General features: G+C 47.0%; 1 protein-coding gene and 1 pseudogene across 1 annotated transcript in view; both read left to right on the top strand.

Annotated features, from left to right (window-relative positions):
* The first annotated feature begins 218 nt into the window (after positions 1-218).
* Positions 219-27,378, top strand: part of LOC137651286 (retinoblastoma-binding protein 5 homolog) — a 144,835-nt gene continuing 117,675 nt past the window's right edge. Inside the window, exons 1-2 of the mRNA XM_068384555.1 lie at positions 219-466; positions 11,239-11,437. Of these exons, the coding sequence (XP_068240656.1) occupies positions 448-466; positions 11,239-11,437 (218 nt within the window). The 5' untranslated portion in view covers positions 219-447. The remainder of the gene's footprint in view (positions 467-11,238; positions 11,438-27,378) is intronic.
* On the top strand, positions 6,875-6,993 carry LOC137651391 (5S ribosomal RNA; annotated as a pseudogene).

Raw genomic sequence — 27,378 nt, 5'->3', positions numbered from 1 at the left:
TTTATATTCAATGCTTCTCATAAAGTTTATTCTAGGGTAATTTTTCCTGTTGGAGGCCTTGGTCTTATAGCATCCTGATTTTCCAACTAGTGTTTGTAGCTTAGCTAATAATAATAATAATAATAATAATAATAATAATAATAATAATAATAATAATAATAATAATAATAAAAGACTCACAAAATGCTTTAAACATAAAGCTCCCTTTTGTGAAATGATCCTCCCGCAATGCTACGATTTGTAAACAATTGCTTTGAGTAGTCGTAAAAAGTGGTGTTTTACCTTTGTTACATTTTGCCAAAGGTTGTCAATTCCGTTTCAGACGTATAGCAAGGTTCTGTGTTTTGATCTAAACATAAATGTGGCAGAACTGATAAATAAAACCTAAAACCAACCACAACTAATCAAGAAAAGGTTGGCGTCTTTGCTTGTGTCAGATGTGCCATCATGAATCTCGAATTGCTTGGTAAGTTTTTAATGTACTTTGGCACCTTCATCATTAGAGACATGCAATTTTCTTTATTAATTAAGTTCGAGAAGGGTATACAAGGTAAGGTTAGGGTAAATGCTTAATCTTTAAACTGACAAAATTACTGCAGATGCGCCGACCTAGGCTAGGGCCCAGGGCTGTTAGCTACCTCTAGGCTATTCCAAAGTGAGATATTGGAGCCTTTGGGAGCCTTTGTGTATCAGCGGCCAGTTCCTCATGCATTGATTTAAAAGTGGACATTAACTTACCTAAACTTCCCTCTAACCTAACCTACAAACTGAGTTCTTCTTACATATGTACCTAATGGGGGTGCAACCCCCTCTTACACTGCTATATTCTAAGTTAGACATAATAATACATACAAGTGGTTGCTATCATGCATACACCCCAAGCCTTTGTATATGAGAGGCCAGTTCTTCCAGCGAGCATAAAATATGGACACAACTAACCTAGACTCTCCCCCCCCAACCTAACCTACAAGCCGTGTCCTTACCTACTTACCTAACGGGGGGAGGGGGGGGGGGCCTTGGACCCCATTTACACTGCCGTATTCTTAGTCAGCTATCATCATTTATACAGTTGGCCGATATCGTACATACACCCCGAGATATTTCCTTACTTAGCCATTAAGGAATGGGTGTAGTTTGCACAGGTAGAACAGTAGTCACACCACCCTAAATCCTTATTTCTAATTCTATTATGTATGGTAAATGTCTTCCTGTATTTTCTACAACCTCCAAATATGGGGTAGTATGTATGATAGCAGCAACATGTTTATATGATGACGGCTGGCAAGGAATACAGCAGTGTATGGGGACTCCTAGGGTTGTTAGCCCCCCATTATGTAAGTAGGTAAGGACACAGCTTGTAGGTTAGGTTCTTGTGTAGAGATTTTGCAGAAAAACGGACTCAGGTTTTATAGTACAGAGACCACGTCATACAAACTACTGGATAATGGGAAGAAAATTCCCATTTTCTATGCACACTGGTAGAACTGGCTATGATATACAAAGGCTCCCAAATATTTTTTTACCTGAGTAATAAGAATGGGCAGTGTGTAGGTAGTTGGGTTACCAAAAGTTTGTTGACTAAAATACTCTGCTAACGCGCGTAGCCCAATGTAACGCTTGCGAGAACAATGTAGGGTAAATATATGATACTTTAATTTCTAGCCAAATACATGAACCATATATTTTTCCAACTCGTTATCTTGTGTTTTATGCATTTATGACTATGATTGTTGGGGCAAACCACCTGTTCATGAGTTTTTGGACCCCCCTTATATAAAGACAAATATTGTGGGGCCCCAGTGGGATATAGGTTTTTCTGGTGGGGAAATGTCGTAAACCAGTGATTTGCAGCTATAATAATGGTCAGAAATGCAAAATAAGCACAAGATAACCAGATGGAAAAATATATGGTTCATGTAAGTGGCTGAAAACAGGCCAATACATGATTATTTAACACTTTTGAGATTTGTAAAAGGGTACAGAAGAACCTAATAAACCCACTTAACCTAAACAAGTAGCTCCCAGGTCACAAGCCCTACTCAGGGGCAAGCCCCCTGGATCCCCCTTCCCAGCTCACAACCCCTAGCCCTTCCTAGGTCACAACCGCCAGCTGGATCCCTCCTTTCCAGGTCACAAACTAAAAGTAAATCACAAATAAATCCTTATTTGTTCCGTAACCGAAATACAAACCACGCTATTTACAGAGGGTTTACCTTTTAGCGCAGCTGAAATGGCGAGCCATTAGAATTTTAACGAGGGTGTATTACCCCCGCGCTAGTTAGCGGGGGGTAGGGGAGTGGTAGCTAGCTACCCCTTCCCCCCCTCACACACAGATGAATGCTCACTTTCACTTTTGGCTCGGACTGTGACAGACGTCTCTGTCTTGGTCCTCTCTTGGCAGCCATTGTTTTTTTTTGTCTTTACTTAATCGCTTACTTTTCATTTACTCAATATATATGTAAACATGTTTTCTTGTTTGTATATATATTTGAGTATAGAAATCAGTAAGTTTCCTTTTCAGAGTTGTGTGTGTAGTGTACGATATCTACGTGGAGTCCTCGGCAGTTAGGCCACCACGGCGTAATTTTATGGGTGGCGATCGAGTTTGACTCATGTCTTTCTCTCTGTCTCTCTCTTGAGGTCGTTCACCCTTTTACTACGTGTTACTACGCCCTTGTAGCTTCCTTTCCGTGTGGGGGGTTGCTACGCCGTACGTTTGTCTCAATTAGTTTATGAATCTAATTGTAGTTGTTTTTTTTTTTCGGCTTGTAGAACGATTCCTTTCGGGGTTTTCGTTCTTTCTTTAGTGTTCTTTCATTTTTAAATTACATAGTTACATAATTATAATTGTTATAATTCTGTTTTGGTTACAGCTTTCCTTCCGTGAGTGTAAGTCGTTGTGAGGGCACGTGCCTGTTGTGTAATTCTTGTTTCCTTTCCCTCGGGATTCCTCTTCGTAGCCTTCCCGGGGGAATGAATGTGTACTAAGGTTTTTTGTTTTATTCTTTTACAGTTACCGATCTAGTTCGTTTCTGTAATATGGCAACGGTGTGAGCTGTCCTGTTGAGGCCTGGGGATTCGGCTGTTGCTGCCTCCCCCCTTGTATTTTCGTCAGGGGCGTGTCTCCTTCTACTGGAAGTACTCCCGTGACGACGGACAGCTCTCCAGTTCATTTTAGAACAGTCAGGAGGCTTGCCTCCTTGGGCGGGTAACTTTCCTTCCGAGGGAAGTTTTTCCTGTCCAGGCTTGAGTTTTTCCCCTTTTGGGGGGTTCTTCTCTTGCCTTTTTTTCTTGCGACTATGCTCTTGGTGCTGAGCGATCACACCTGCATTCTCGCTCAAGGGGCTGGGCAACTGCAGGAGCTCCTCTTCGGAGGATTGCTCCTTTTAGGTCACTGGCTGACCAGTCTCTTCTACGAAGTGTTTCTCTTTCGTTCGCGAGAGAGTACACTCATAGACTCCTCTTCGGAGGATTCTTCTGTTGCTGTTGGCCTCCCTCGCCGTAAGGCCCACCGTCCGCCTTGTCGTAAGGGCCTCTCATCTCCCTATAAGGGTGCTAAGAGGCGCCTTTTTGAATCTCCGTTTGCAGCCTACAACTCCTTTTTCTTGATCTTCCGCCTTGGTGCAGATGGAGAGCAGTCTGATCTCGTCTTCCGACGAGCAACGGTCTTCCCGACGGACAACGGTCTTCCGACGGACATCAGTCTCCTGGCGGACAGACAACGGTCTTCCGACGGTCATCAGTCTCCCGACGGACAACGATCCCTTCGGGGCAAAGGGTTGCCTCCCACGGGGGTTCTATCCCTTGCGTGTCAGGGTTCCCCTGCGCGCCCTTCTGCTGTGTTCTCTCCTGCTCCTGCTCAGTGTTAGCGCACAGGCGCTCTCCTGCTCATCAGCGCTCTCCTGTTCGTCAGCGCTCTCATGATGATCATCCCTGCTGTTCCTGTTGGTTCCTGTTACGCGCCCACGTTCGCCCTCGCGATCTAGAACTTCGGTTCAGGTCGGGGTCAAGGACTCTTCTTCTATGCGCAGGCTTCCACGCGTTGCCTTCTGCTCGTCAGCGATCATCAGCTCGCCAGCGATCACCTGTCTCTCGGCGATCTCCGGATCGCCCGCGTGTGTTACAGCCGGCACGCCAACGTTCTCTAACACTTCTGAAGGAACATGGTTCGCCAGCTACTAGCTCACCTGCGCATGCTGCTCGCCATCGCGCGATCGCCCACCTGCGGATGCTGCTCGCCATCGCGCGATCGCCCACCTGCGGATGCTGCTCGCCATCGCGCCACCGCCCACCTGCGGATGCTGCTCGCCATCGCGCGACCGCCCACCTGCGGATGCTGCTCGCCATCGCGCGACCGCCCACCTGCGGATGCTGCTCGCCATCGCGCGACCGCCCACCTGCGGATGCTGCTCGCCATCGCGCGACCGCCCACCTGCGGATGCTGCTCGCCATCGCGCGACCGCCCACCTGCGGATGCTGCTCGCCATCGCGCGACCGCCCACCTGCGGATGCTGCTCGCCATCGCGCGACCGCCCACCTGCGCATGCTGCTCGCCATCGCGCGACCGCCCACCTGCGGATGCTGCTCGCCATCGCGTCGGCATGCCACAACGTGCCATCGCCAACATGCGCGTTAGCGCTCACCAGCTCACCACCGATCGCCTGTTGATCCATATCGCCAGCGGTCTTCCTCGCCCACGCGGCAGCGCGTTTTCTCGCCATCGCGCTAACGCTTGCGTTTGCCGCCTCGGTCTCGCGCTCGCCGCCTCGGACTCGTGCTCATTCACCTGCCCACCCTCGCGACCGTTCGCCCGCGCGACTGTTCGCCTGCGCGCCCGCGCGACTGTTTGCCTGCGCGCCCGCGCGACTGTTCGCCTGCGCGCCCGCGCAACTGTTCGCCTGCGCGACCACTTGCCTGTGCGCCCGCGCGCCCACACGCCCACGTGCCTGCACGTCTACGCTCATGCGCTTCCGCGCCCATGCTCTCCAATGTTCGCCCGCGCGCGAACCAACGGTTTTCCATCGCGCGAATGGACGGTGTTCCGTCGCGCGAACCAATGGTGTTCCGTAGCGAGGACCGACGGTGTTCCGTCGCACGCCGTCGCACGCCGTCGCACGAACCGACGGTGTTCCGTCGCTCGGACCTACAGTGTTTCTTCGCACAAACGTCGGCTTATTTCTTGCAGTATCCATTGCTCGTCTATGGGTTATCGCTCGCCGACCACCAGCTCTCGCCCTTCCTACCACGCTCGCCCTCCTTCTGCGCTCCTTCGCTCACCTTCGTTTGCGTTCCTGCGTTACCGCGCATGGGCGCTTCCACGTTCGCCCACGCTCAAATCTTTGAATTACCATCGCGCGAGCTCCAGGGCGATTGCGACCACGATTCCCAATGGGGTTTTCGCAGCATGGCCAGCCTGGCGAGTTCTTCTGGAGTGTATTTCCAGAACACGGCCTCACCCCGTAAACGCAGAGCATGGCACTTGCAAGAATAGGAGAAACTTCAGGGAGATCTGAGCAACACTCCTCTTTTCAGAACCTGGGTTAGCCCTTCCCTGTCATTCCCTGGAAGGATTTTTGGCAGGGGGGCTTTCCGTTCGAGATTTCTCCATCGGACAAGGGGTGACTGCTTACCCCTTCCTCTGTGAGCTTACCAGGTCCTTTCCCTCCTCGGTTACGGCCCGAGGTTTGGTTCAAGGAAGATCATGGGTACTTTCCTCCTCTCGAGCTCAGGCACCTTGGCCTTTCGTCGTTATGTATCTAACTTGCGGACAAGCTCGATGTTGTACCATCTGGACGCGCTGACTGAGGGCTTCCTTCGGGTGTCTCATCTGTGGAGGTCGACGACCTCAGTCACCCTTCCATCCTTGAGAAGAGTTTGTTTGTACCCAAGGACAGAGACTTAGACAGCGGCTGTGCGGAGGAAATCGACTTCCGTTTTCACTCCTCCAAGGCGCTTTCTTCCAGACTCTGCAGGGCTCCAGCGCCCTTTCCTTTCAACCACGTCGGCCTAAGTTATCGGCTACGACAACTGGGACAAGGTGTCCAATTGCAGCTTCCTCCTGTCAGGAACAGATGGCACGGGAGGCTGCCCCGGGGGGGCATAGTCCTAAAAGGAGCGGCAGAGTTCACGAACTCTAGGATTGCAGGTTTTTCGCTGGGAGGATGCTTAAGGTTACTCATCCGAATGACAGCTTCCCGATGCCCATTCCCGCACAATCTCTGTGATCAGCCAAGGATATCGCGCCTGCCGTCTCTGTCAGCGAATTCAGTGTCTCTGAACCTCTATGCCATAGCGTCAGCAAGAGTTGCCCGGTTGGGCAGAATGATCCATACCTTAGGCGAAGGTCTTCCATAGGATCATCGACGGCTTCACCCCCGGCCTCTTCAGTCGATCTTTTCTTGTAAAGAAGGATCTGAGAGGGGAGTTCCGTAGTCGACCTCTCAGCCCTGATCAAGTTTGTCGAACAAACTTCGGCCAGCGTAGAACAGCAGAATCGATCAGACTGGTAACGAGGCGACAAGGTCGGAAGGACGGGTACTTTCAGTTTCCATTCCATCCATCTTCCAGGGTGCTCGTCGAATTCAGCCTAGACTGCAAGTATTCCTGCTTATGATGCAGTGTGGCTATCCCGCCGTGGCATAGCAGGTTTTTTTCCCCAGAGAACTCTCCCTGCCTTCCTCATGGCCGCTCAGGTGCAGGCTTCCGCCTCTTCTGCTGTTTGGAGGGCTGGTCAACTCCGGTAGGCTCAGGTTCGACTTTCTTCAGCGCCGGGATAAGCTTCCGGATGCTTACCATGAGTGTGGGTTAATGGTATTTTGCTTGGAGCCTTCTCTTCTTCTGCCTCAACATCTGGAGTATCTGGCCATGATATTGAGTCAACGGCCTTACCACGTTGGAAACCCCGCTTCTCGTCCGTCCAGCGAGGTTAAGCAACGTCGGTTCTGGTCGGTACTTGGATGGGTGACCACCTGGGGACGCCAGATTCTGTTACCACATCCTCCGAGCCTTCCTTTCAGTTGACTGTGGCAAGACTGAGGAGAGTCGCAGTACCTGTTCTCAGTCAAGCAGAGCTTTCAGCCCTACCTTGGAGTGTTTCCTAGTTCTCCTTTCCTCATTGACCCGTCTATAGTCTGAACGGTCGCCTCAGGATAAGTTCCACGTGGGGCGGTCCAAGTTCCGGTGGCTTCAGGCAATGTTTAACCGGACTTCCTGGCCCCTATGGGACCAGCGGAACTATTAGACCTGCAAAGGGTGTTGACCTATGGAGCCTCTTGATGGTAGTGGATATTCTCGTCCTTTCCCCACATTCTTGATGCTGTTCTCGGACTCGTCAAAGGAAAGGGGGGGGGGGGGGGGGCATGTTCCGGTCCAGGCCTATGGTCAACACCTGATGGATACCTCTCCATCATTCAGGCAGGCTTAGGGGCCTTAGTCTGGCCCCTCTACAGATCCTACAGCTCCTGCCGAGTTGCCCCGTGCGCGTCGACTTCATGATTCTGGCGTATTCTAACCAGCAGGGGACGCATTTTCACACCTTCACATCTTGCAGTAGAGATACCGGGATGATTGAGATTCTCTCAATACCACCATCGGCTCTCTCATTCCAGGCAGGGGAATGTTCTCTCCGACTATCCGAGCAGAGCCTCGTAGAGAGAGTGTACCTGGGGGTCTTTTACCTTGGGTAACCAGCAAGTCCTGGTCTGGGGGACCTGATCGCGACAGCTTGGAACCTCAAGTTTCCGCTGTTCTTCCCCCTCAATCTCAGACCCCGAGACTCTGGCAAGATGCATTTCGGTGATGGTGGGACAACTTCGACGCCTGCGTCTTCCATCCTTTTTGTCTGTGGACAATGGGTCTCAACAAGACCAGGTTGTCTGTCAACCTTTCAATGGGAGAGCTCCACTGGGACTATGCGCAGAACGGTTTCTGGACCCTCTGCTTCCCTTGACGGAACTCCCGGGAGAGCTTCTCCCACGGCGCAGACTACTCAAACAACCACACTGCGACATCCCTCCCAAACCGGGGCGTCGCTTCGGCTTCATGCCTGGAGACACTACGCCTCCTCCTCAAGAAGAGACGACCTGCTACAGTCGCGGTACGGAGGTCGCGTCATCTGCGATAGTCATCCACAGGGGTCTTCCAGGCAAAGTGAAGAGTCTAAGGTGGTTGGGGCCGTGGGAGATATACCTCTTCCCTTGAGGCCTCTTCTCCAGCAATAACGGTCTTATTGCCTTTCGGCGGGAGGAAACTCCTTTCCGCTCTCGGCAATGAAGCCTGTCGCTCAGCTTTTCCCTGACCTTCAGGCTTAAAGGAATAACTTTTTCCTGCCCGCTGGATCTATCCTCGCTCATGCGAAGCTACGATCGTCCCTGCCGTAGTCGGAGGAAGACCTCCAACTTGGAGCATGGCTCGGACTTTTAGTCCTTTAGAGATCTTCTCAAGACCCTTTACGACAGGCCTCGGATTGTATTCCGCCTTGGGTCTCCTGCTCACTCTGGCCACTGCCAGTGTGTAAGCAATCTTCTTGGTCTCTTACGACTCCCCCCTTTCTAAGGAAGAGGGGAAGGCAACATTCAGGTTCGCTCCTGAGTTGTTAGCTAGACTCAGAATCTGGGGGTCCCGGCTCTTCGGTCCAATTCCTTCAAGATTTCGAGTCTCCATTCTGTATCTGATGTCCCAAGACCTTCTCTTTCTTGCTTTGGGAACAGCTGCAGTTTGTCCTCAGTTGCAGCCGATTTGGGAGCACAAGGAGGACACGGGGGAGAGTCACCAGTATACCTCTTCAGCCCGGACTCAAGGACATTCATCTCGACCTGTCTCCAGACCCTCCCCCGTCACGTCGCCCTACAGCACGATGTTGGATACATCGCAACGTCCCTCGCCTTCATGTAATACTACTCTGTGACGCAGGTGCTACAAGCTGGAGTCTGGAAGCGTCTAATGACCTTCGCAGCCCGCTTCCTGCAGGGCGTGACCCACAGGAGTCTCGATACGTTTTCTATCGCTCTGTGGTGGCTACACAACAGCTGGTCTAACCTCAGGCTCCTTTTTGGACAGGTAGCAGAAGGTTGAGGGCATTGTTATCAGGTTTTAGTCTGCATGAACGAAAGAAGTATGTCTGGCTCTTATTTCTTTCTTCATCATCCACTCTACGGGGAAGCAGCATCCTGGTCTCTGCATAGCTGACCTCGAACCTCTGCAGGTAAACCATGCTTCCTTGTGTTCCGAGTATTGAGTCAATGCTGTCGAGTCCCCCATACCCTGACGAGGTGGTATTGGGAACGTCCTAACCCAGAGTTCCTTCTGGAACTCCAGGTCAACTGCCTAGGACGGGTCACACTTCTTCCTTCACACACAAGCTTACGTAGGCCACATGGTTCCTTGCGGAGCAAGGAACTTGTGAGGTGCCGGGACTCCTTTTCTCGAGTGCAACTCACTCGGATTCTGAGTCCCCGGGTAAAGCCAAAGCCAGTATGGCTGGGGACTTTCCACCCTACCTAAGGGGTAAGTCACCCTCTGTAAATAGCGTGGTTTGTTTTTCGGTTACGGAACAAATGACAAATTCGAAGATAATTTGTATTTTTCCTAACCATACAAACCTTAGCTATTTACACATATTTGCCCGCCAGCCCTGTCCCCCAAGACAAGTCCTACCTCTAAGTGAAAGTGAGCATTCATCTGTGTGTGAGGGGGGGAAGGGGTAGCTAGCTACCGCTCCCCTACCCCCCGCTAACTAGCGCGGGGGTAATACACCCTCATTAAAATTCTAATGTCTCGCCATTTCAGCTGCGCTAAAAGGTAAACCCTCTGTAAATAGCTAAGGTTTGTATGGTTAGGAAAAATACAAATTATCTGCGAATTTGTCATATTATGAAAAAGATATTACAAATAATAATCGGACCTTTGAGGCATTATTTCGCTGTTATTTTTTAATTTCACATAATTAACACTGAACGGAGAGCATTTCCATCATAATTAATTGCTGACATAAATGAAATTACACTAAATTTGAAATAGATTGATGTGCTTTCCTTAAGTTCCCTCTTGGAGATGTCTTTACGTGATGGTGGTTATGTTGAAACTGAAGGGGAAGGTGGAAAAAAATTGCTGTTGTAGAACAACATCCGGGAACTTAAGATGAAGTACTTGTGTAAGCAACCAATCGGAACCGAGCATGTGCAATAAGTCCCATTCAGTCTCTCAGATGTAAACAATGAACTTAGAGGGAAAAAACGTACTTCACATTTTAATCGACCGATACGTAAGTTATGCCCCAGGTCCTATTAAACATATAGAGAAAAATACCTAACTAACCAGCACTCGTCCATTTCTTATAGTGAATTCCAGTTTTGCCAGTAGTTAAAGTAGCAATAAAATAATGTTCAATGGCAAGAGAAATGGGCTAGGGCAGAAAAGAGACCAGTAAGTGAGTATATATTTAGTGTTAGTTCATTGACCAGCATACTCGTAGATGTGTGGATTACAATGGACATGGATAGAGAAGATTCTCATTTTATATGCGATCAGCAGGCTTGGCAACCCAACAATCTACACACGTTCCCCAAGACACTGTAGTCACACGTCTTTTGATTTGCCACAGGTGGCTCATCAAGCACCACTGCTTATGTCACAAGTATTTTAAAACCAAACAATAAGCCTACCGTTTGACTAATGCCTAGAGCCAACATCAGATAGTGTTGATTTGCTATTTTTCATTTCATGCACATCACTGGATCATAGATATTGAAAGTTTATTCAACCTACTTCATAAGTGAATGAATCGTGAAGGGGCCAACTATGTTGAGAATAAACCACTTAAATATTTTCTTTCCTAATATGAGAAAGTAGTTACATTTTGATCTTAAGAGGATAAATTTAAAGTAGACAATGAGAATCCCACCGCACTATTCAAGCAGAATTTCAGCAAATTTTAAATATGGTTGATAGTGATTCTATGTTGTGAAAAAAAATTTACCTATGAAAGGAACATTTATCAGTGCTCGTAAACATAAAATATATATATGCTATCGAGTCCTTCATTGGAATTTTGTGATCTCGTTGTAATAGTTAATCGATAGTAACAAGAAGCGCTCAGTTCTTTTATCCACACTAAAGAATAAATTCATTTTTATCATAATGTTAATTATTCTTTAAGAATTTTTCCCAACTTGTAATTGTTATAGATTTTTATAAGTATATAATGTACAGCAATTAGCAGTGATTTTTTTGTCTTTTCAGAATCATTTGGTCAGAATTATCCTGAAGAGTTTGATGGAGCACTTGATTGCGCTTCTTTGGCTGTAACCTGTGCTTTTAATAGATGGGGAACACTCTTAGCAGTTGGCTGCAATGATGGCCGAATAGTTATTTGGGACTTCCTAACCAGAGGAATTGCAAAAGTGATTAGTGCTCATGTGCATCCCGTCTGTTCTTTAAGGTTAGCAATTTATATTTTTAGCTGTAATAGTTTAATGTAGTTGTTTTGCATTTCAAGAGAATTAACTGAATATAACATAGCATTAAGCAAGATATCTGTTTTATATTATCAGCTCACAGAGAGGGCACGAGACCGTGCCTCCTTGTGTGTTGACTCAAGCTGCTACTGTAGTGTTGTCACTCACCATATGATACTTCTTTTTATGAATAGAACTGACCTGGCAGTTATATATATATATAGCTTAGTCTCTGACGTCCGGCAGAATTTTTCAAAACTCGCGGCAACCGCCGTGTGGTGGTTGTGTGGTTAAGTGGTTAACAACCCTTACAGGGTGGTACTTGGAATCATTCCCATTTTCTGTTCCTCAGATCATCTCTGCCGGTTGGACTGACAACATCGTTGGTCCGCCATTGGAGTTTTTCGTTTCGCTTTCCCTGTGTCGCTGTACCATACTTATTTTTGGTGAAGTACATTGACTTGGGGTTTTGGCAATCGCTTTTGTGTTTATTCTGTTACTATTTGTTTGTTCAATATGAGTGAGAAACTTCATTTTCGTGTGTGTGTAAATGAGGAATGCAAGGTGAGGTTACCGAAAGTTTCGGTAGACCCTCACACTGTTTGTTTGGATTGCAGGGGTTTTGATTGTGCACTTGATAAAAGGTGCTAGGAATGTGAGGTTTTGAGCGAGAAAGAATGGTTAGATATGAGGCGCTATGTGCGAAAGTTAGAGCTAGATAAAGCCAGGCGGGCATCGAGATCTAAATCTATATCTGCTAGTGATTGTAGTTTAGATATTTCTATTGATCCATTAATTAATTCCTCTGTGGAAGTTGAACCTTCCCCTGAGGTAGTAACTCCTGCCCCTTCTACACGAACGGTATCTGCGGATGACCCTCGGTACGCCAGGATGGCTGCTGAGTTGAAGGCTATAAAAGACCAACTTTCAGCCTTAAAAGGTAAGAGTGAGAGTGGGATTTGTGCTAGTGAAAGTGCAGTGGAGGTGGCAACTGATCGAACCTGTCATTACCCTAGGTCAAGACCTCTAGGACCAAGGGAGAAGGTACGTCGACGGCCGTATGGGAGTGAGAGGTACGTATCCTTGGTCAGCCGTCACCTCAGACAATCCTGTTGCATTTTCCCTGGCTGCTCTTGACCGCCACTGAAAAGGCGTGTCGGAAGTGGTGTCCTCCCTGAGCCCCTCTCTCAGACGCAAATGGCAGTATGAGGCTTCAAGACCGACCAAGAGGAGGTGGAACTGAACTGACCAGACCCATTCTCGCTCTCCCTTTTCAAGTAACCCCAAACCTTCTCCTTCTGAGGATGACTTGGACGCCGTTCCAGTGAAAAGGCCAAAGCCTAGAGACAAAAGTCAAGAGAGATTCCAGCCTGCTTTTCCAGGACGCTTCCGCTTCTCGTCGCTAGGACGATTGCAGGCACAAGGACACTTCCAGCTCTTGGCGCCAGGATGCATCCTCCTACCGCCTCAAGGACTCTTCCAGCGCTCGGCACCAGGACGATTCTAGTGCACGGCGCCAGGACGCATGCGGCTCTCAGTGTCAGGACGCATCCAGCCCTCTCCTACAGGACGCATCCTACGATTTGCCTCTTTCGGGTGCAGGTGAACCTTCAGCCCGAAGAGAGACTGAAGTAGAAGTGGGACAAGCTCTTGAGGATGTCTCAGAGGATGATGACAAACCTGTGAACGCTGCTGAGGATTATAAGGTTCTCTCTTGCTCCCTCCTTGAGCTTTATGGGGAGGAGTTTCAACCTGCTGCCCCTCGTTCTCCTCAATCGCAGTTTAGCAGGAAGAAGGCCAAAAAGCAGTCGGCTTTCATCAAAATGAAGCTCTCCATCTCTGCTAGGAAGGCTCTTGGTAAAGTTGATGAATGGATGAAGGAGCATAGGCAAGCGATTAAGACCACCTTCTCTTTTCCACCAGCTCAACTAGCGTCTAAGGCGGGCATGTGGTACAATACTGGAGAACCTCTGGGCCTGGGAGTTCCTGCCTCCTCCCAGGGGGACTTCTCTGGTATTGTTGACTCTGCTAGAAGGCATGCCCTTAACTCGGCGAAGGTTATGTGGTCTATATCTGAGCTTGACCACCTTGTCAAGGGGATTTTCCGAGCCTTCGAAGTCTTCAGTTTTTTGGACTGGTCTCTAGGTACTCTGGCCAGGAAAACTGAACGACTGGAGGAAACAGAAGACCTTACTCGTATCATGGCATGCATGGACAAAGCTCTTAGGGATGGGTCAAATGAGTTGGTTTCCCTTTTTTCGGCAGGAGTTTTGAAGAACAGGGCCCTGTTATGTTCTTTTGCTTCCAGATCAGTGACGGTTGCACAGAAGTGTGAGCTCCTTTACGCCCCTCTCTCAGAACATCTCTTTCCTGAGTCCCTTGTCAGGGACATTACCCTTTCGCTTGCGCAAAAGGCCACTCAAGACCTGTCACGCTCTGCTAGAAGGCCTTTGCCAGTCATTTCTTCGTCTCTGAAGAGAGAGGAGAGGAAATTTCAACAGCCCTTTCGAGGTAGAGCTCCTTCGAGAACAGACTTCAGGGGAAGAAGGCAGGAGACGTGAGGAGGAACGAATAGAGGTTCGTTTAGATCTCGCTCCTGGTCTTGAAGTTAAGAGGATGTGCCCTCACTTCCTCTCTATTATTGAGAGACACATTCAACTCACTTACCCTTAAAGTGTTTATTGCTTGTGACTTATGTGTCTTCTTTATTCACAGTGACTTGCGTTGCTATTCATTATCTATGAGTTAAGGAGTGAGTGTTTTATGTATAGTAAGCCTTGGGATTTGCGTTCTTGCCACAGCCGGTATAGCTACCTTGTGGCATTCTCATGAGCCAGGCAGATGTAGATCTGCGTCTCTTTTGTCCCTCGTACCTGGACAAGAGATGTCCAATGAAATCACTATGTAATTACTGTAGGGAATGGACATTCTCCCAATGGGAGAGATATTCTCGTCGCAGGAAACTAAGAGATTTCTCTCTTACCTCATCTCCTCCCAACAGAAGTAGGAGACGAAGGCTCCTTTCTGCGACGAAAGCCTCCCTCTATTATTTTGTGCCGTGAATCATCTGAGACTTTAATTACAGAAGACGATGCCCATAGTAATCTTGGTAAGTGTTGATCAGAGACGGCGGGACCTTGAGCCCCCACTTGTAGAAAATACTCTGTTCTACTCTTGACTACATTAGCTATGTGCCGACCCATGATCCAGGTCACAGCCCAGTAACAATGATTACAAAGGGTAAACATGCAAATTATTTTTAAGAGAAAGCCTTCCCGCTCTTGGAAACATGTCCAATTCGAGCATCGAAAGCCTACTCGTGTTCGCGTTTGTGGAACTCAGAGTTGAGATGGCTTTTCCTCATACTCCTGGGGCTAGAGTTGAGCTGAGGCAGCCTTGTCGGAAGACAATTATTATCAGTCTCCAACCCGTTCTCACACACTAAGCTTGCTTCGTACTTATAGGGGTCCAAAGCTCAGATCTTTTCTACAAAGTCCTAAGGACTCTTTAGCATCTTATGACAAGGGTGGCTGGACCGCTTCGGCTGTGTCCACACCCCAAAGCTTACTAAAACCACGCGTTTCTTTTGGTCCTCTCCTTCCAAACCTATTAGAGCTGGGAAGTCAGGAGGACAAAGATAATAACAATACTAACTCACATGTTCTTACCAGAACCTCACAAGCTAGTTTATGATCAGTGCACTCGAGGGGGCGTGGTAAATCGACACCCCATTATTTCAAAGTTCCCCCGGAGTTTTATAAACATTCGGTTGGGACTCATGAGTCATGAGGACCAAACCTTGACTTACGTTAATAACAAACTAATGTCTTACGCTAATAGCAAACCCATTAATTTTCATGATCAGCCACACAATAGCTCTAGGCCGAATGTTCATAGTGCTTCACAAGTCAAGTGTTCTACGGAACGACACTTTGTGTCAGAACATTCTTTGCAGATACAGAGGATGAATAATAGGCTAGGAGCTTTTCTCCACTTCCCACGAGTCACACCACCATCTGACACAGATGAGGTGACTTTTATTAGACATTATAGACGAAGCCCATGCCATAGGCGCCCTATGTCACAGCATTCAGAGAAGTCTCTGAGGCAAATGTCCTTCTAGGAGTGAGCTGAACTCCTCCAGTTCCTTCTCTGCCTCCTATTCTCGTCACAATGTGAAACACACAAGGTAAAGGAAGGATGTTTGAGGAAAAGTTAAGAACTAAGTGACTGTTAGAACAGAACTGCCAATTATCCCAAACTGGAACAACTGGACAATGACATTATTACTATTAATAACTCTCCAGAGAATCTTGCTGCACACGCGAGCATCAGCTCAGCTGATGTAATTCCTCTCGAGGTCTCAATGTCAGGCTCAGAAGCCTCACATTTTATTAAGATTATGACCCTCGTCCGTCGTTTAGATGGACTTGATGATCCCCCTCACGCACAAATTGCTAACAGACAGTGCGCTATTGACTCAGCCCTCTGACAATCTCAAAGCACTTGACATAGGTTCGATGTGGCGCTTTCTAACCAGACTAAAGATATTTTTGACTTACTTAATACTCAAGTCTCAGCATCAGAAAATTCACTTGAGGCAGGTAGGCCTCAAAGCTACTGCTATTACCTCTGTCATGCCAGAGACGTTTTTTTGTACATTGGTGCATTTCAGAGCCCGCTCCCTATAGACGCTGATGTTGCTAATCTGGTTACATCAGTACCGGTCGATAAATTGCCCAACCTCCCCTCCATTGTTTCCGGTCTCGAAAAGACAAACGTAGAGGTAGCAGCTACGTCTGCAAACCAAGCCTGCTTGTGTCTAGACCACGGGTCAGGAGAAGTTTCCTGCTTTCCGGTGATGGAAAACTTAAGGGAAGATCATGCCCTCAAGCAATTTGAGGAATTATCTGGAACCAGGGCTGAAACCATAGAATTCCTTTTGCATCAGAACATTTACATATAGGGTGAATATATCCTGAAGAGACGCAACGCAGTCTTAGCCAAATGCTCTCGACAACTGTCTTCCAGTCTTCCAGGGACGTGTTAGCCCTGAGAAACTCGGACTTAGTGAGTTCCCCTTCTCTATTCTCTCCCTCAGATGTAGCTATAGCTATAGCAAAGGTAGGGAGGTTATGATAAGCTCCTATAATAAGAAGGGCAGTGGCACCAAGGTTACCTGTCCCCCAGCAGCAGCTAACGAACTCACCTTTTAAGCCAGTTCTGCAGCAAAGCTAACTTCTGCTTCCAACAGATTCACAATACAGTAGAGGACATCCCTCCGGACGAAGAGAGCCCGGTCGCAGAGGTTCCCATTCGGGAGGGCATGTCCCCCTGCTTACCGCCATTGGGAGAATGCTTACAAAGCTTTTGGCTAAGGTGTCAGGACTTCGGGCCCGACCCTTGGATGGTAGAAGTCCTCGTTCAGGATATTAAGTCCCTTTCATAGCCTGTCGGCCACCTCTGACCAGGACTCTTGACGATCCAACAGTTTTATACGAAAGGTTTAGTAGAAAACCTCCTCTAATTAGAGGAAGTACAGTATCCAAATTTTTGGCCAAAGGAGCCATGGAGGAAGTCTTGAGCAACTCTCCAGTGAGATAGAGGAAAGACAACTCCTTGGTAACAACCTATGGTTTTTAAATAAGAAGGCACAGCCTCGCTCCTGCCATGCCATCTGGTAGTAAGAGATGCGCGAATAAGCTCAGACCAAAACATCCTCCCTCTCGGTAAAGTTATTCTCGACAGGAGAGCGGTCGTTGCTAACTATTGGAATTAATCAGGGACAGCAATGGGTGCAGATGGGCCTTTGCACCTCCCAGCGGCAATAGTGGTGAAATTACCTCTCACCGGTGGTTTACTATCTCGCTGTGTTTTGCTAATCGGTCCTAGATCAAAAACTACAGTAATAGGCAATCCTTCCTTAGTATCCATGAGAGTCTGGTTTCTTACAATCGTACACTACTTCATCTGATTCGTCCAACTGAATGAAATCCCAAAATCCAAGGGAGTCAGAATAACGCTCCTATCTTCAAAGGAGACAACAAAGAATTGGTACCTACTCCTACTGGAACCTCTCATGGAAGCTTCGAGAAAACCTCCAGAATGACTAAAACCTGATAGGTCAACCACACTTTAAGTCGCAGAGCATTGCCTGCCATGTCACAATGGGAGTCTTGTTAGCTGCACTTTCGAAAGAATGCAGATTGAGCCCAACTATGAAATAACTGTTCAGATGTCCCCAAAAGTTATCCGCAGTAATCTACCAAGCCAAATGGAAACTTCTGTGATCGGGCACAACAGTCTAGTTGGTCAAATGGAACCTTCAGTGATCGGGATTATACAGGGGATATTGTCTCTCTCAAGGTCTCTTTCCCCTGAATAAGGGTTACTGTATTTGAGGAACGAATTTCTTTTCAGTCAAGGCGGTACAAGACTACCGCTAGGCCTTGAACCAAGTTCTAAGACTGAAAGACCTTGACTCTTTGGGAAAACTCTTGGCTCTTATTTGGGTTTTAGCGGGCAGGCTTGGAATGTGGAAAAGGGTAGAAAGTCCTCCCACAATACCATGCATGAAGCCGAAGGCAGGGATCTTACATTAAAGACCACCTTCTTCCTTGCCTTACCTTCAGCCAAGGAGAATTAACGGACTTCATGGTCGATACTATCTTGTGTCCCATTCCAGAGGGTATAAAGAATTTTTTGTATCCTTTGCTCTCGAGTTTGTGACCAGAACCCAGATTCCAGGGAAATATCAGTTGGACTTCTTCACGATCTTGTCTCTAAAGGAGGCCACTGATGACTTGGGTGCTATTCTATTCGGTCCAGTGAGATCAATTCGAAGATTTTCAGAAATGAACGACATATCGTTGGCCAAAACATTTTTCAATCTGAGCATGAACACTGGTTGCACCAGAGGAAGTTTTTACAAATGCAACTTCTTATTACAGGTACAGTAATGCCTCCCAACACGAAATTAATTCGTTCTGGAGTGGTTTTTGTAAAGTAATTCTTTCGTGTTGTGAGTCACATTTCACAAGCAAATTGCCTTTTTCAATATTAATCTTACCCGATGATCATGTAGCTGTCAACTCTGTTGCCCGACAGAAATCTACGGTCGGGATACGCCAGCGATCGCTATACAGGTGGGGGTGTACACAACAGCGCCATCTGTGGTCAGGTACTCCAGTACTTCTTGTCAACAAGACCTCAATTTTTCCTCTGTCGTGCCACCGGCTAGACCTACTGGGATACGCTGTTGATTCTGGAGTTATTGCTCACGATTTGGTGATGTATTTGCTCTAGAGTTTAGCCTTCGCTATTCAGGAAGCTTTATCTTTAGCTTAGCAAGCTTTTGGAATTAATTTGAATTAATTATGGTGACGAAGAGAGTATGGACTCTCTTTCACTTTTAAATGGCCGACCCTTCCCTTAGACGGAAGTGTTGGTGTCGAAGAGAGTATAGACTCTCTTTCACTTTTTATTTTATATCTCTCCGCCATTTATAGGCCTCTTCGATTAACTTTCCTTAAAAAAAAAAAAAAAAAAAAAAAAAAATATGCGACCTTTCCTAATAGTAGGCGGTCCTTACTTGGAACCGAAGTTAATTAACATTGAGCTCGTCATATCGTTTTTCCTGTTAAGAATTTTTGCTATTTTAATTTTATGTTTTTGAAAGAATTTCTTTGATAAGTCTCGTACTGTTTTCAAAGTTGAACTAACGTTTTGTTTAGTCTCCGCAGTTGTTGACGTTCAGAACGTTCAACTTGCGCTCTATCGTTACGATAGAGAGAGAGAGTATTCACGGTTTCACGTTGCAGTAAGAGTAAACCGATTCTAGCGTTTCGTTCATTCTTTCTTAGCTTAAATGGTTTTAATTCTAATAAAGGAACTTTTTATTTGGGAAACCTTTCAGTTTTTTTCCTTTAACAAATAATATGTTTTAACGATATATATAATTGGGCTCATCTCTCAGGTTCTAAGTCAAGAGAGAGAGAGAGAGAGAGATAGAGACGGAGGGAGAGAGAGGAGGATAAACGTTTCGTTCAAGCGGGTAACGTTGTTCTCGTTTTTTTTTTTTGCTCTTCTCCCTAGTCGATAGAGGGGAAGAAGGTAAAACGTTTCTAGAGTTTTATTCTTGTTCCCAGGCTTTATGCGGTGAGAGATTTTAAACGTAGTTTATTTGATCTAGTGTTTAGTCTCTTTTCCAGCCACTGAATTCTTTATCTTTCATTATGTTTTTCTGTTACATTGTAATACTGTTTTCGCAATTACTACCTTTTAATGAAGGATAGGATTGCGTGTTTCAGGTACAAACCACTTAAAGTTTCGAGTTCAGTGAAATAAGTGCAAACAGAAAATCAAAAGTGATAAAGTGATATGCGCAAAGTGTTACAGTGTTGCGTTCGAGGGTTCGTCTGTTCGTGCCAGTGGTTCACCTAGTCTGGGACCTCTTACAAGCTCCTAAGCCCAGGGGAGAAGTAATGTCGAAGGACTTATGGGTTCCTCAGGCCTTGATCGACGAACAGACGTTTCCCTCTGTGGTTTCGGGTGTATCTACACACGTTGCCGACGTGATCACCCCACCCACACAAAGACGAGAGAGCCCATTTATTCCTCGTCTGCGGAAGAGGTTTCTCGCAGAAACCATGGACCAAATCTTGCAGCTTTTAAGTGCAAGTCGGTCCCTTCCGCGCAAGTCCAACGGCCTAGGTGTAGCCACTAGGTCAGTTCGGACTCGCTGCAGTACGACAACTGCACACCTCCTAAGAGAGGCTAGGTGGTACCGCAACAGGCAGTAACTCCGTCTGTTGCCGCACCAGCTGTTTTAGACCCTCAGTCACAACGGACAGTAGCTCCGTTTGTTGTTGTCTTTCATAGACCCTAGTGGTCCATGCTGCAGACTTTACAGTCTCAGCTTGCTCCTTCATACAGGAGTATCATGCTGGAAGGTTGACAATGCAGCCTGTTTACCTACAACCCGCCGAGGTTGTGCGCTCAGCAGATACTGCGGCTGCCTGCTCCCACACCACACCTGTGAGAGCTCCTCCACCGATGCGCAGTCCTCACTGCCAGACGCATGTTCTTGCTGCACCATCTGCTAACATGCGTGAGCTGCCGCATCAGGAGTTGCCGGGTTCCAGCACTATGCGGCATTCTCCTCAGCCCATGCAGCATGCTCTGCAGACCTTACAGCATGCTCCGCATACCATGCAGCATGAGCCGCATTCCATGCAGCATGAGCCGCATTCCATGCAGCATGAGCCTCATCCCATGCAGCATGAGCCTCATTCCATGCAGCATGAGCCTCATCCCATGCAGCATGAGCCGCATGCCATGCAGCATGAGCCGCATGCCATGCAGCATGAGCCGCATACCATGCAGCATGAGCCGCATGCCTTACCTCATGCTCTGCATACCATACCGCATGCTCTGCATACCTTACAGCATGCTCTGCATACCTTACAGCATGCTCTGCATTCCTTACAGCATGCTCTGCATACCTTACAGCATGCTCTGCATACCTTACAGCATGCTCTGCATACCTTACAGCATGCTCTGCATACCATACCGCATGCTCCTCAACCCACCGCAGCCCCTCCCACGCACCAGCACTCTGCTTTTGTTGTTGCCAGCTCCCACACTCCGACTGCGGAGAAGGTTGACGATGCACCCGTGGGCCTACACCTCCCACGGTTGTGCGCCCGGCATGGCTTCATGCTCTCACACTCTTGTTGTGAGAGCTCCTCCACCCATGCACAGTCAACCCTGCCAGATGTTTGATGACTCCCACACACAGAGCACTCCGTTGCCGTGCGGGAGCTACCACAAGCTGCCGTGTTTTGACACGGTGTGTCAGCCTCCGCAACACACTGTGGTTACCGCCACTCGCCAGCAGCAAACTAGTCAGGCAGGAGTTGAGGCTCTCCCTCACTGAGAGAACTTAGCTTTTCTCGGATATGGTTCCTGTAGATGAGAAAGTGCTGTTCTCCCTCCTTCTGATATTCCCTTGAGGACTCTGTCATTTGGAGAGGAGCCTTAAGCTGCTTAGCCTCCTATGGACTTTTATTTAAGCATAACATGCTTCCAGGGAGGGTAAATGGTTCCGCTTCAGTCGCTAACCCCGTCTGTTGCCACACCTGCTCCCATAGACCTTGAGCTTTGTTGCAAGACATGCAGTCCAAGCTTAGTCCTTGATAGAGGATTTCTTTTTACGGAGTCAGTGTGTCACTGGGAAGACGTTCAACAACCAGCAGAGGTGACTTGTTGTGACGCGGTGCGGCAACCTCAGCAACCCGATAAAGAGTTGTCTGTACTACCCAGACAGTCTAGACAGTTTCGGGTTGTCGCTGTACTTCCTCGCTTCCCCATGGTTGACAGTTCACAGACTGTGCAGCAGTACCATGATCTTGTGTCCGGCTCCATCAGACGACTGGCTTTTAAGAGCTCCCACAAGTCGTCGCTGTCTGGAGAATCTCAGATGGACTATGGATCTGACCAAGGAACTGGGCCTCCTGGTCAATTTAGAGAAGTCCCAGCTCGTCCCATCCCAGACCTTTGTCTACCTGGGTATGGAGATTCAGAGTCGAGTTTTTTCGGGCTTTTCCGTCGGCCCCAAGGATCAACCAAGCCCTAGAATGCATCCAGAGCATGCTGAGAAGGAATCGATGCTCAGTCAGGCTGTGGATGAGTCTAACAGGGACGCTTTCATCGCTGGCCCTGTTCATCGAGTTAGGGAGACTCCACCTCCGCCCCCTTCAGTATCATCTAGCTGCTCACTGGATAAAGGACATGACGTTAGAGACGGTCTCAGTTCCTGTTTCCGAAGAGATGAGGTCTACTCTAACGTGGTGGAAGAACAGCTTTCTTCTCAAGGAAGGTCTACCTTTGGCTGTTCAGAACCCCGACCGCCGTCTCTTCTCGGACGCATCAGACACGGGCTGGGGTGCGACATTGGACGGACAGGAATGCTCGGGAACATGGAATCAGGAGCAAAGGACACTTCACATCAATTGCAAGGAGTTGTTGGCGGTTCATCTGGCCTTGATAAACATCAAGTCCCTCCAGCTAAACAAGGTGGTGGAGGTGGACTCCGACAACACCACAGCCTTGGCTTACATCTCCAAGCAGGGAGGGACTCATTCGAGGAAGTTGTTCTAGATCGCAAGGGACCTCCTCATCTGGTCAAAAGATCGAAAGCTCACGCTGGGAACGAGGTTCATTCAGGGCGATATGAATGTCATGGCAGATCGCCTCAGCCGGAAGGGTCAGGTCATCCCCACAGAGTGGACCCTTCACAAGAATGTTTGCAGCAGACTTTGGGCCCTGTGGGGTCAGCCAACCATAGATCTGTTCGCTACCTCGATGACCTAGAGGCTCCCGTTGTATTGTTCTCCGATTCCAGACCCAGCAGCAGTTCACGTGGATGCTTTTCTGCTGGATTGGTCCCATCTCGACCTGTATGCATTCCCGCCGTTCAAGATTGTCAACAGGGTACTTCAGAAGTTCGCCTCTCACAAAGGGACACGGCTGACGTTGGTTGCTCCCCTCTGGCCCGCGAGAGAATGGTTCACAGAGGTACTGCAATGGCTGGTCGACATTCCCAGGATTCTTCCTCTAAGAGTGGACCTTCTACGTCAACCTCACGTAAAGAAGGTACACCCAAACCTCCACGCTCTTCGTCTGACTGCCTTCAGACTATCGAAAGACTCTTAAGAGCTAGAGGCTTTTCGAAGGAGGCAGCCAGAGCGATTGCCAGAGCAAGGAGGACATCCACTCTCAGAGTCTATCAGTCTAAATGGGAAGTCTTCCGAAGCTGGTGCAAGGCCAATGCAGTTTCCTCAACCAGTACCACTGTAACCCAGATTGCTGACTTCCTGTTACATCTAAGGAACGTAAGATCCCTTTCAGCTCCTACGATCAAGGGTTACAGAAGTATGTTGGCAGCGGTTTTCCGCCACAGAGGCTTGGATCTTTCCACCAACAAAGATCTACAGGACCCCCTTAGGTCTTTTGAGACCTCAAAGGAACGTCGGTTGTCCACTCCAGGCTGGAATCTAGACGTGGTCCTAAGGTTCCTTATGTCATCAAGATTTGAACCTCTCCAATCAGCCTCTTTTAAGGACCTCACATTAAAAACTCTTTTCCTCGTGTGCTTGGCAACAGCTAAAAGAGTAAGTGAGATCCACGCCTTCAGCAGGAACATAGTTTTCACATCTGAAACGGCTACATGTTCCTTGCAGCTCGGTTTTTTGCTAAAAACGAGCTTCCTTCACGTCCTTGGCCTAAGTCGTTCGAGATCCCAAGCCTGTCCAACTTGGTGGGGAACGAACTGGAGAGAGTACTTTGCCCAGTTAGAGCTCTTAGGTACTATCTAAAAAGGTCAAAACCTTTACGAGGACAATCAGAAGCCTTATGGTGTGCTATCAAGAAGCCTTCTCTTCCAATGTCTAAGAACTCAGTTTCTTACTACATCAGGCTTCTGATTAGGGAAGCACATTCTCATCTGAAGGAAGAAGACCTTGCTTTGCTGAAGGTAAGGACACATGAAGTGAGAGCTGTGGCTACTTCAGTGGCCTTCAAACAGAACCGTTCTCTGCAGAGTGTTATGGATGCAACCTATTGGAGAAGCAAGTCAGTGTTCGCATCATTCTATCTCAAAGATGTCCAGTCTCTTTACGAGAACTGCTACACCCTGGGACCATTCGTAGCAGCGAGTGCAGTAGTAGGTGAGGGCTCACCCACTACATTCCCATTATTCCATAACCTTTTTAACCTTTCTCTTGAATACTTTTTATGGGTTGTACGGTCGGCTAAGAAGCCTTCCGCATCCTTGTTGATTTGGCGGGTGGTCAATTCTTTCTTGAGAAGCGCCGAGGTTAGAGGTTGTGATGAGGTCCTTTAGTATGGGTTGCAGCCCTTTATACTTCAGCCACCTAAGAGTCGTTCAGCATCCTAAGAGGACCGCTACGCTCAGTAAGGAAGACGTACTTATTAAAGGCAGAGTAATGGTTCAAGTCGACTTCCTTACCAGGTACTTATTTATTTTTTTTTGTTATTTTGAATAACTAATAAAAATGAAATACGGGATACTTAGCTTCTTTGTTAACATGTATACTGGTCTCCACCCACCACCCTGGGTGTGAATCAGCTACATGATCATCGGGTAAGATTAATATTGAAAAATGTTATTTTTATTACTAAAATAAATTTTTGAATATACTTACCTGATGATCATGATTTAAATGACCCGCCCTTCCTCCCCATAGAGAACCAGTGGACCGAGGAGAAAATTGAGGTCTTGTTGACAAGAAGTACTGGAGTACCTGACCACAGATGGCGCTGTTGTGTACACCCCCACCTGTATAGCGATCGCTGGCGTATCCCGACCGTAGATTTCTGTCGGGCAACAGAGTTGACAGCTACATGATCATCGGGTAAGTATATTCAAAAATTTATTTTAGTAATAAAAATAACATAATTCGTTCCAAACCCTACAAAACGCCTCATTAAATCTCATTATAAGGCTACAGTATAACTACAATGAAATGCTCTTTAGCCAATTACATTTGAACCATTCACCATACCTAAGCTAAATGTTAACATCTGTAAATTAAGTAGTTATTACAACATAGTGTAATAGTAAATGGAAAATAATACAATACATACATTACAATACTGTACATGTACTAAATATATGGTTCCATATGTACTGTACTGTTATAGTTACCCCTATTATAGACTACAGCTACATTTTCTGTTGTTTGAACCCATTTTCTTCAACTCTGTGATGGGTGACTATTTTATTCTTGACCTGGCTGGCAAATCTCTTTTTGTAAAGTGAGTCATAGAAATATTTGCATCTCGTTTCGCAGCTTGAAAATTTCGTAAGCAGAGTCTATGACTGTAGTTAAAAAATTTATCATGAGAACTCGCAATCCTTGCGGGAAGTGTTGCCAGGGACACCCCCCCCCCCCTCAAGCACATGATATCCATGGTCCTGCTACAACCCTAGCATTCTGCAGAAACCACTTAGAACTTCTCCCGAAAGTTCCAAGAGAACTTCCATTCTCTCCCATGGTCCTGCCGCATCCCTAGCATTCTGCAGAAACCACTTGGAACTTCTCCCAAAAGTTCCAAGAGAACTTCCATTCTCTCCCATGGTCCTGCCACATCCGTAGCATTCTGCAGAAACCACTAGGAACTTCTCACGGAAGATCCAAGAGAACTTCCAGAATGGCCAAACCTGTTACGGAAACCGCACATAAGAAAGTTCCACGACACAGTGCATTGCCTGTCACTTCACGGCTAGACTATCCAGCATCTCCGAAAGAAAGGCTTTTCTAGACTAACTGTGAAACAATATTCCGGATATCTCTGAAAGTCATCAGCAGCAGTATACCAGGCTAAGTGGAAATTTTTTTGTGATCGGTGTTGTAGGGGTATATTGCTGCACTCAAGGACACTTTTCCCCTGATTGCAGGCATTCTGGTGTTCCTGAGGAACCAGAAATCCCTTTCAGTCTCTAGGGTGAAAGGCTACTGCTCAGAATTGAGCCAGGTCTTCAAGCCAAAAGGGCTTGACCTCTCCTTTTAGGTGACGAAGGTTCTAAGGGCTCTAAGAAAAGACCCTTATGAACCTATGCATAAAGCCTTTGACAAGGACCTTATCTTAATGACCATTTTCCTCCTTGCCTTAACTTCAGCCAAGAGAGTAAGTGAATTACAGAGCTTTCTTATCTTACATCACATTCCAAAGGGTAGAAAGAACTACAGTATCTGTTTCCAAATATGTGACCAAACCCCATAATCTGGTTGAAAACGATATCAGATTTGAATCTTTCACGGTCTTGTCTCTCAAGGAGGTAACTGATGACCTGGATGGCATGTTACTCTCTCCTGTAAGAGCAATGCGTAAATATATGAAAAGAAATAGTACCTTAGGCCTAAAATCTCCGACTAATTTGTGAGCACTGGCCCCTCCAAAAAGAATGTATCCAGAAACATCATTTCTTTCTGGTTGAGAGAAACAATCATAAGAGCTTATAAATTCTCTGGGGAATTGTTGACATGGGCACCCCCTCTTCGAGTACCTGATTATAAGTGGGCTTGTAGCAACCTTAGTGTTCTGTAAAATCCACTCTGTAGCACAAGTCCTCAAAGCTGGTGTATGGAAAAGACAAACTACCTTTAGGGACCATTTTCTAAAATAATGCACGCATGTCTTTAGACACCCTCTCTTTAGGCCTTATTGTTGCAGCACAACAAATATTCCAATACAAGCTCTTCCAGACACGTAACTGTTTTTATCTCGGGCATCAATTATTTTCTGAATTATGAGGGTATGTAATGGGTATCAAGGCAGCTGGTGATCTTGATTGGACTCTAAGCCTTCACTTGGAATTCACCCTAATGCAAGTAAGAATGCCTTAAATTTTCAGTATTTGATGATATATTGAATACTGTATATAATTTTATTTAACACTTGATGTTCAAATGACTTCACTCCTGGCAAAGAATATTATCCTCTGGGATCAAATGTATAGCCTTTCCTCTTTACGAGCTGACTACACAGTTTACAAATTATTTACTTTTGATCTCTTACTATTACTTTATAGTAATCATGTCTATCAGAGAGGAAGGCTATACTGTACCTCTCAACAGAGATTCCCACCCCCACCTAAGGAAGACTCCCGCATAAATGACTCTGAAGTTTGTACCTGTATAGGAATAAACTATAAGTCTTTGACCAGGAGAGTGTGGAGAAATGCTGGTGCGGGTGGTCTACGCCGCATACACAGTAATTAATTAACAACTAAGTATGATGCAGTCAAACTAATTTTCTTCGATTGTCTGGTCGTAAAGAAAATGCGACCAGGAGTAGCCCATATAAATGACTCAGGTTTGTATAGCTAGGAAAAATGCAA

Source organism: Palaemon carinicauda, chromosome 12 (genome assembly GCF_036898095.1).
Source record: "Palaemon carinicauda isolate YSFRI2023 chromosome 12, ASM3689809v2, whole genome shotgun sequence".
NCBI lineage: Eukaryota > Metazoa > Arthropoda > Malacostraca > Decapoda > Palaemonidae > Palaemon > Palaemon carinicauda.
This window is presented reverse-complemented; position numbering and strand designations above follow the sequence as displayed.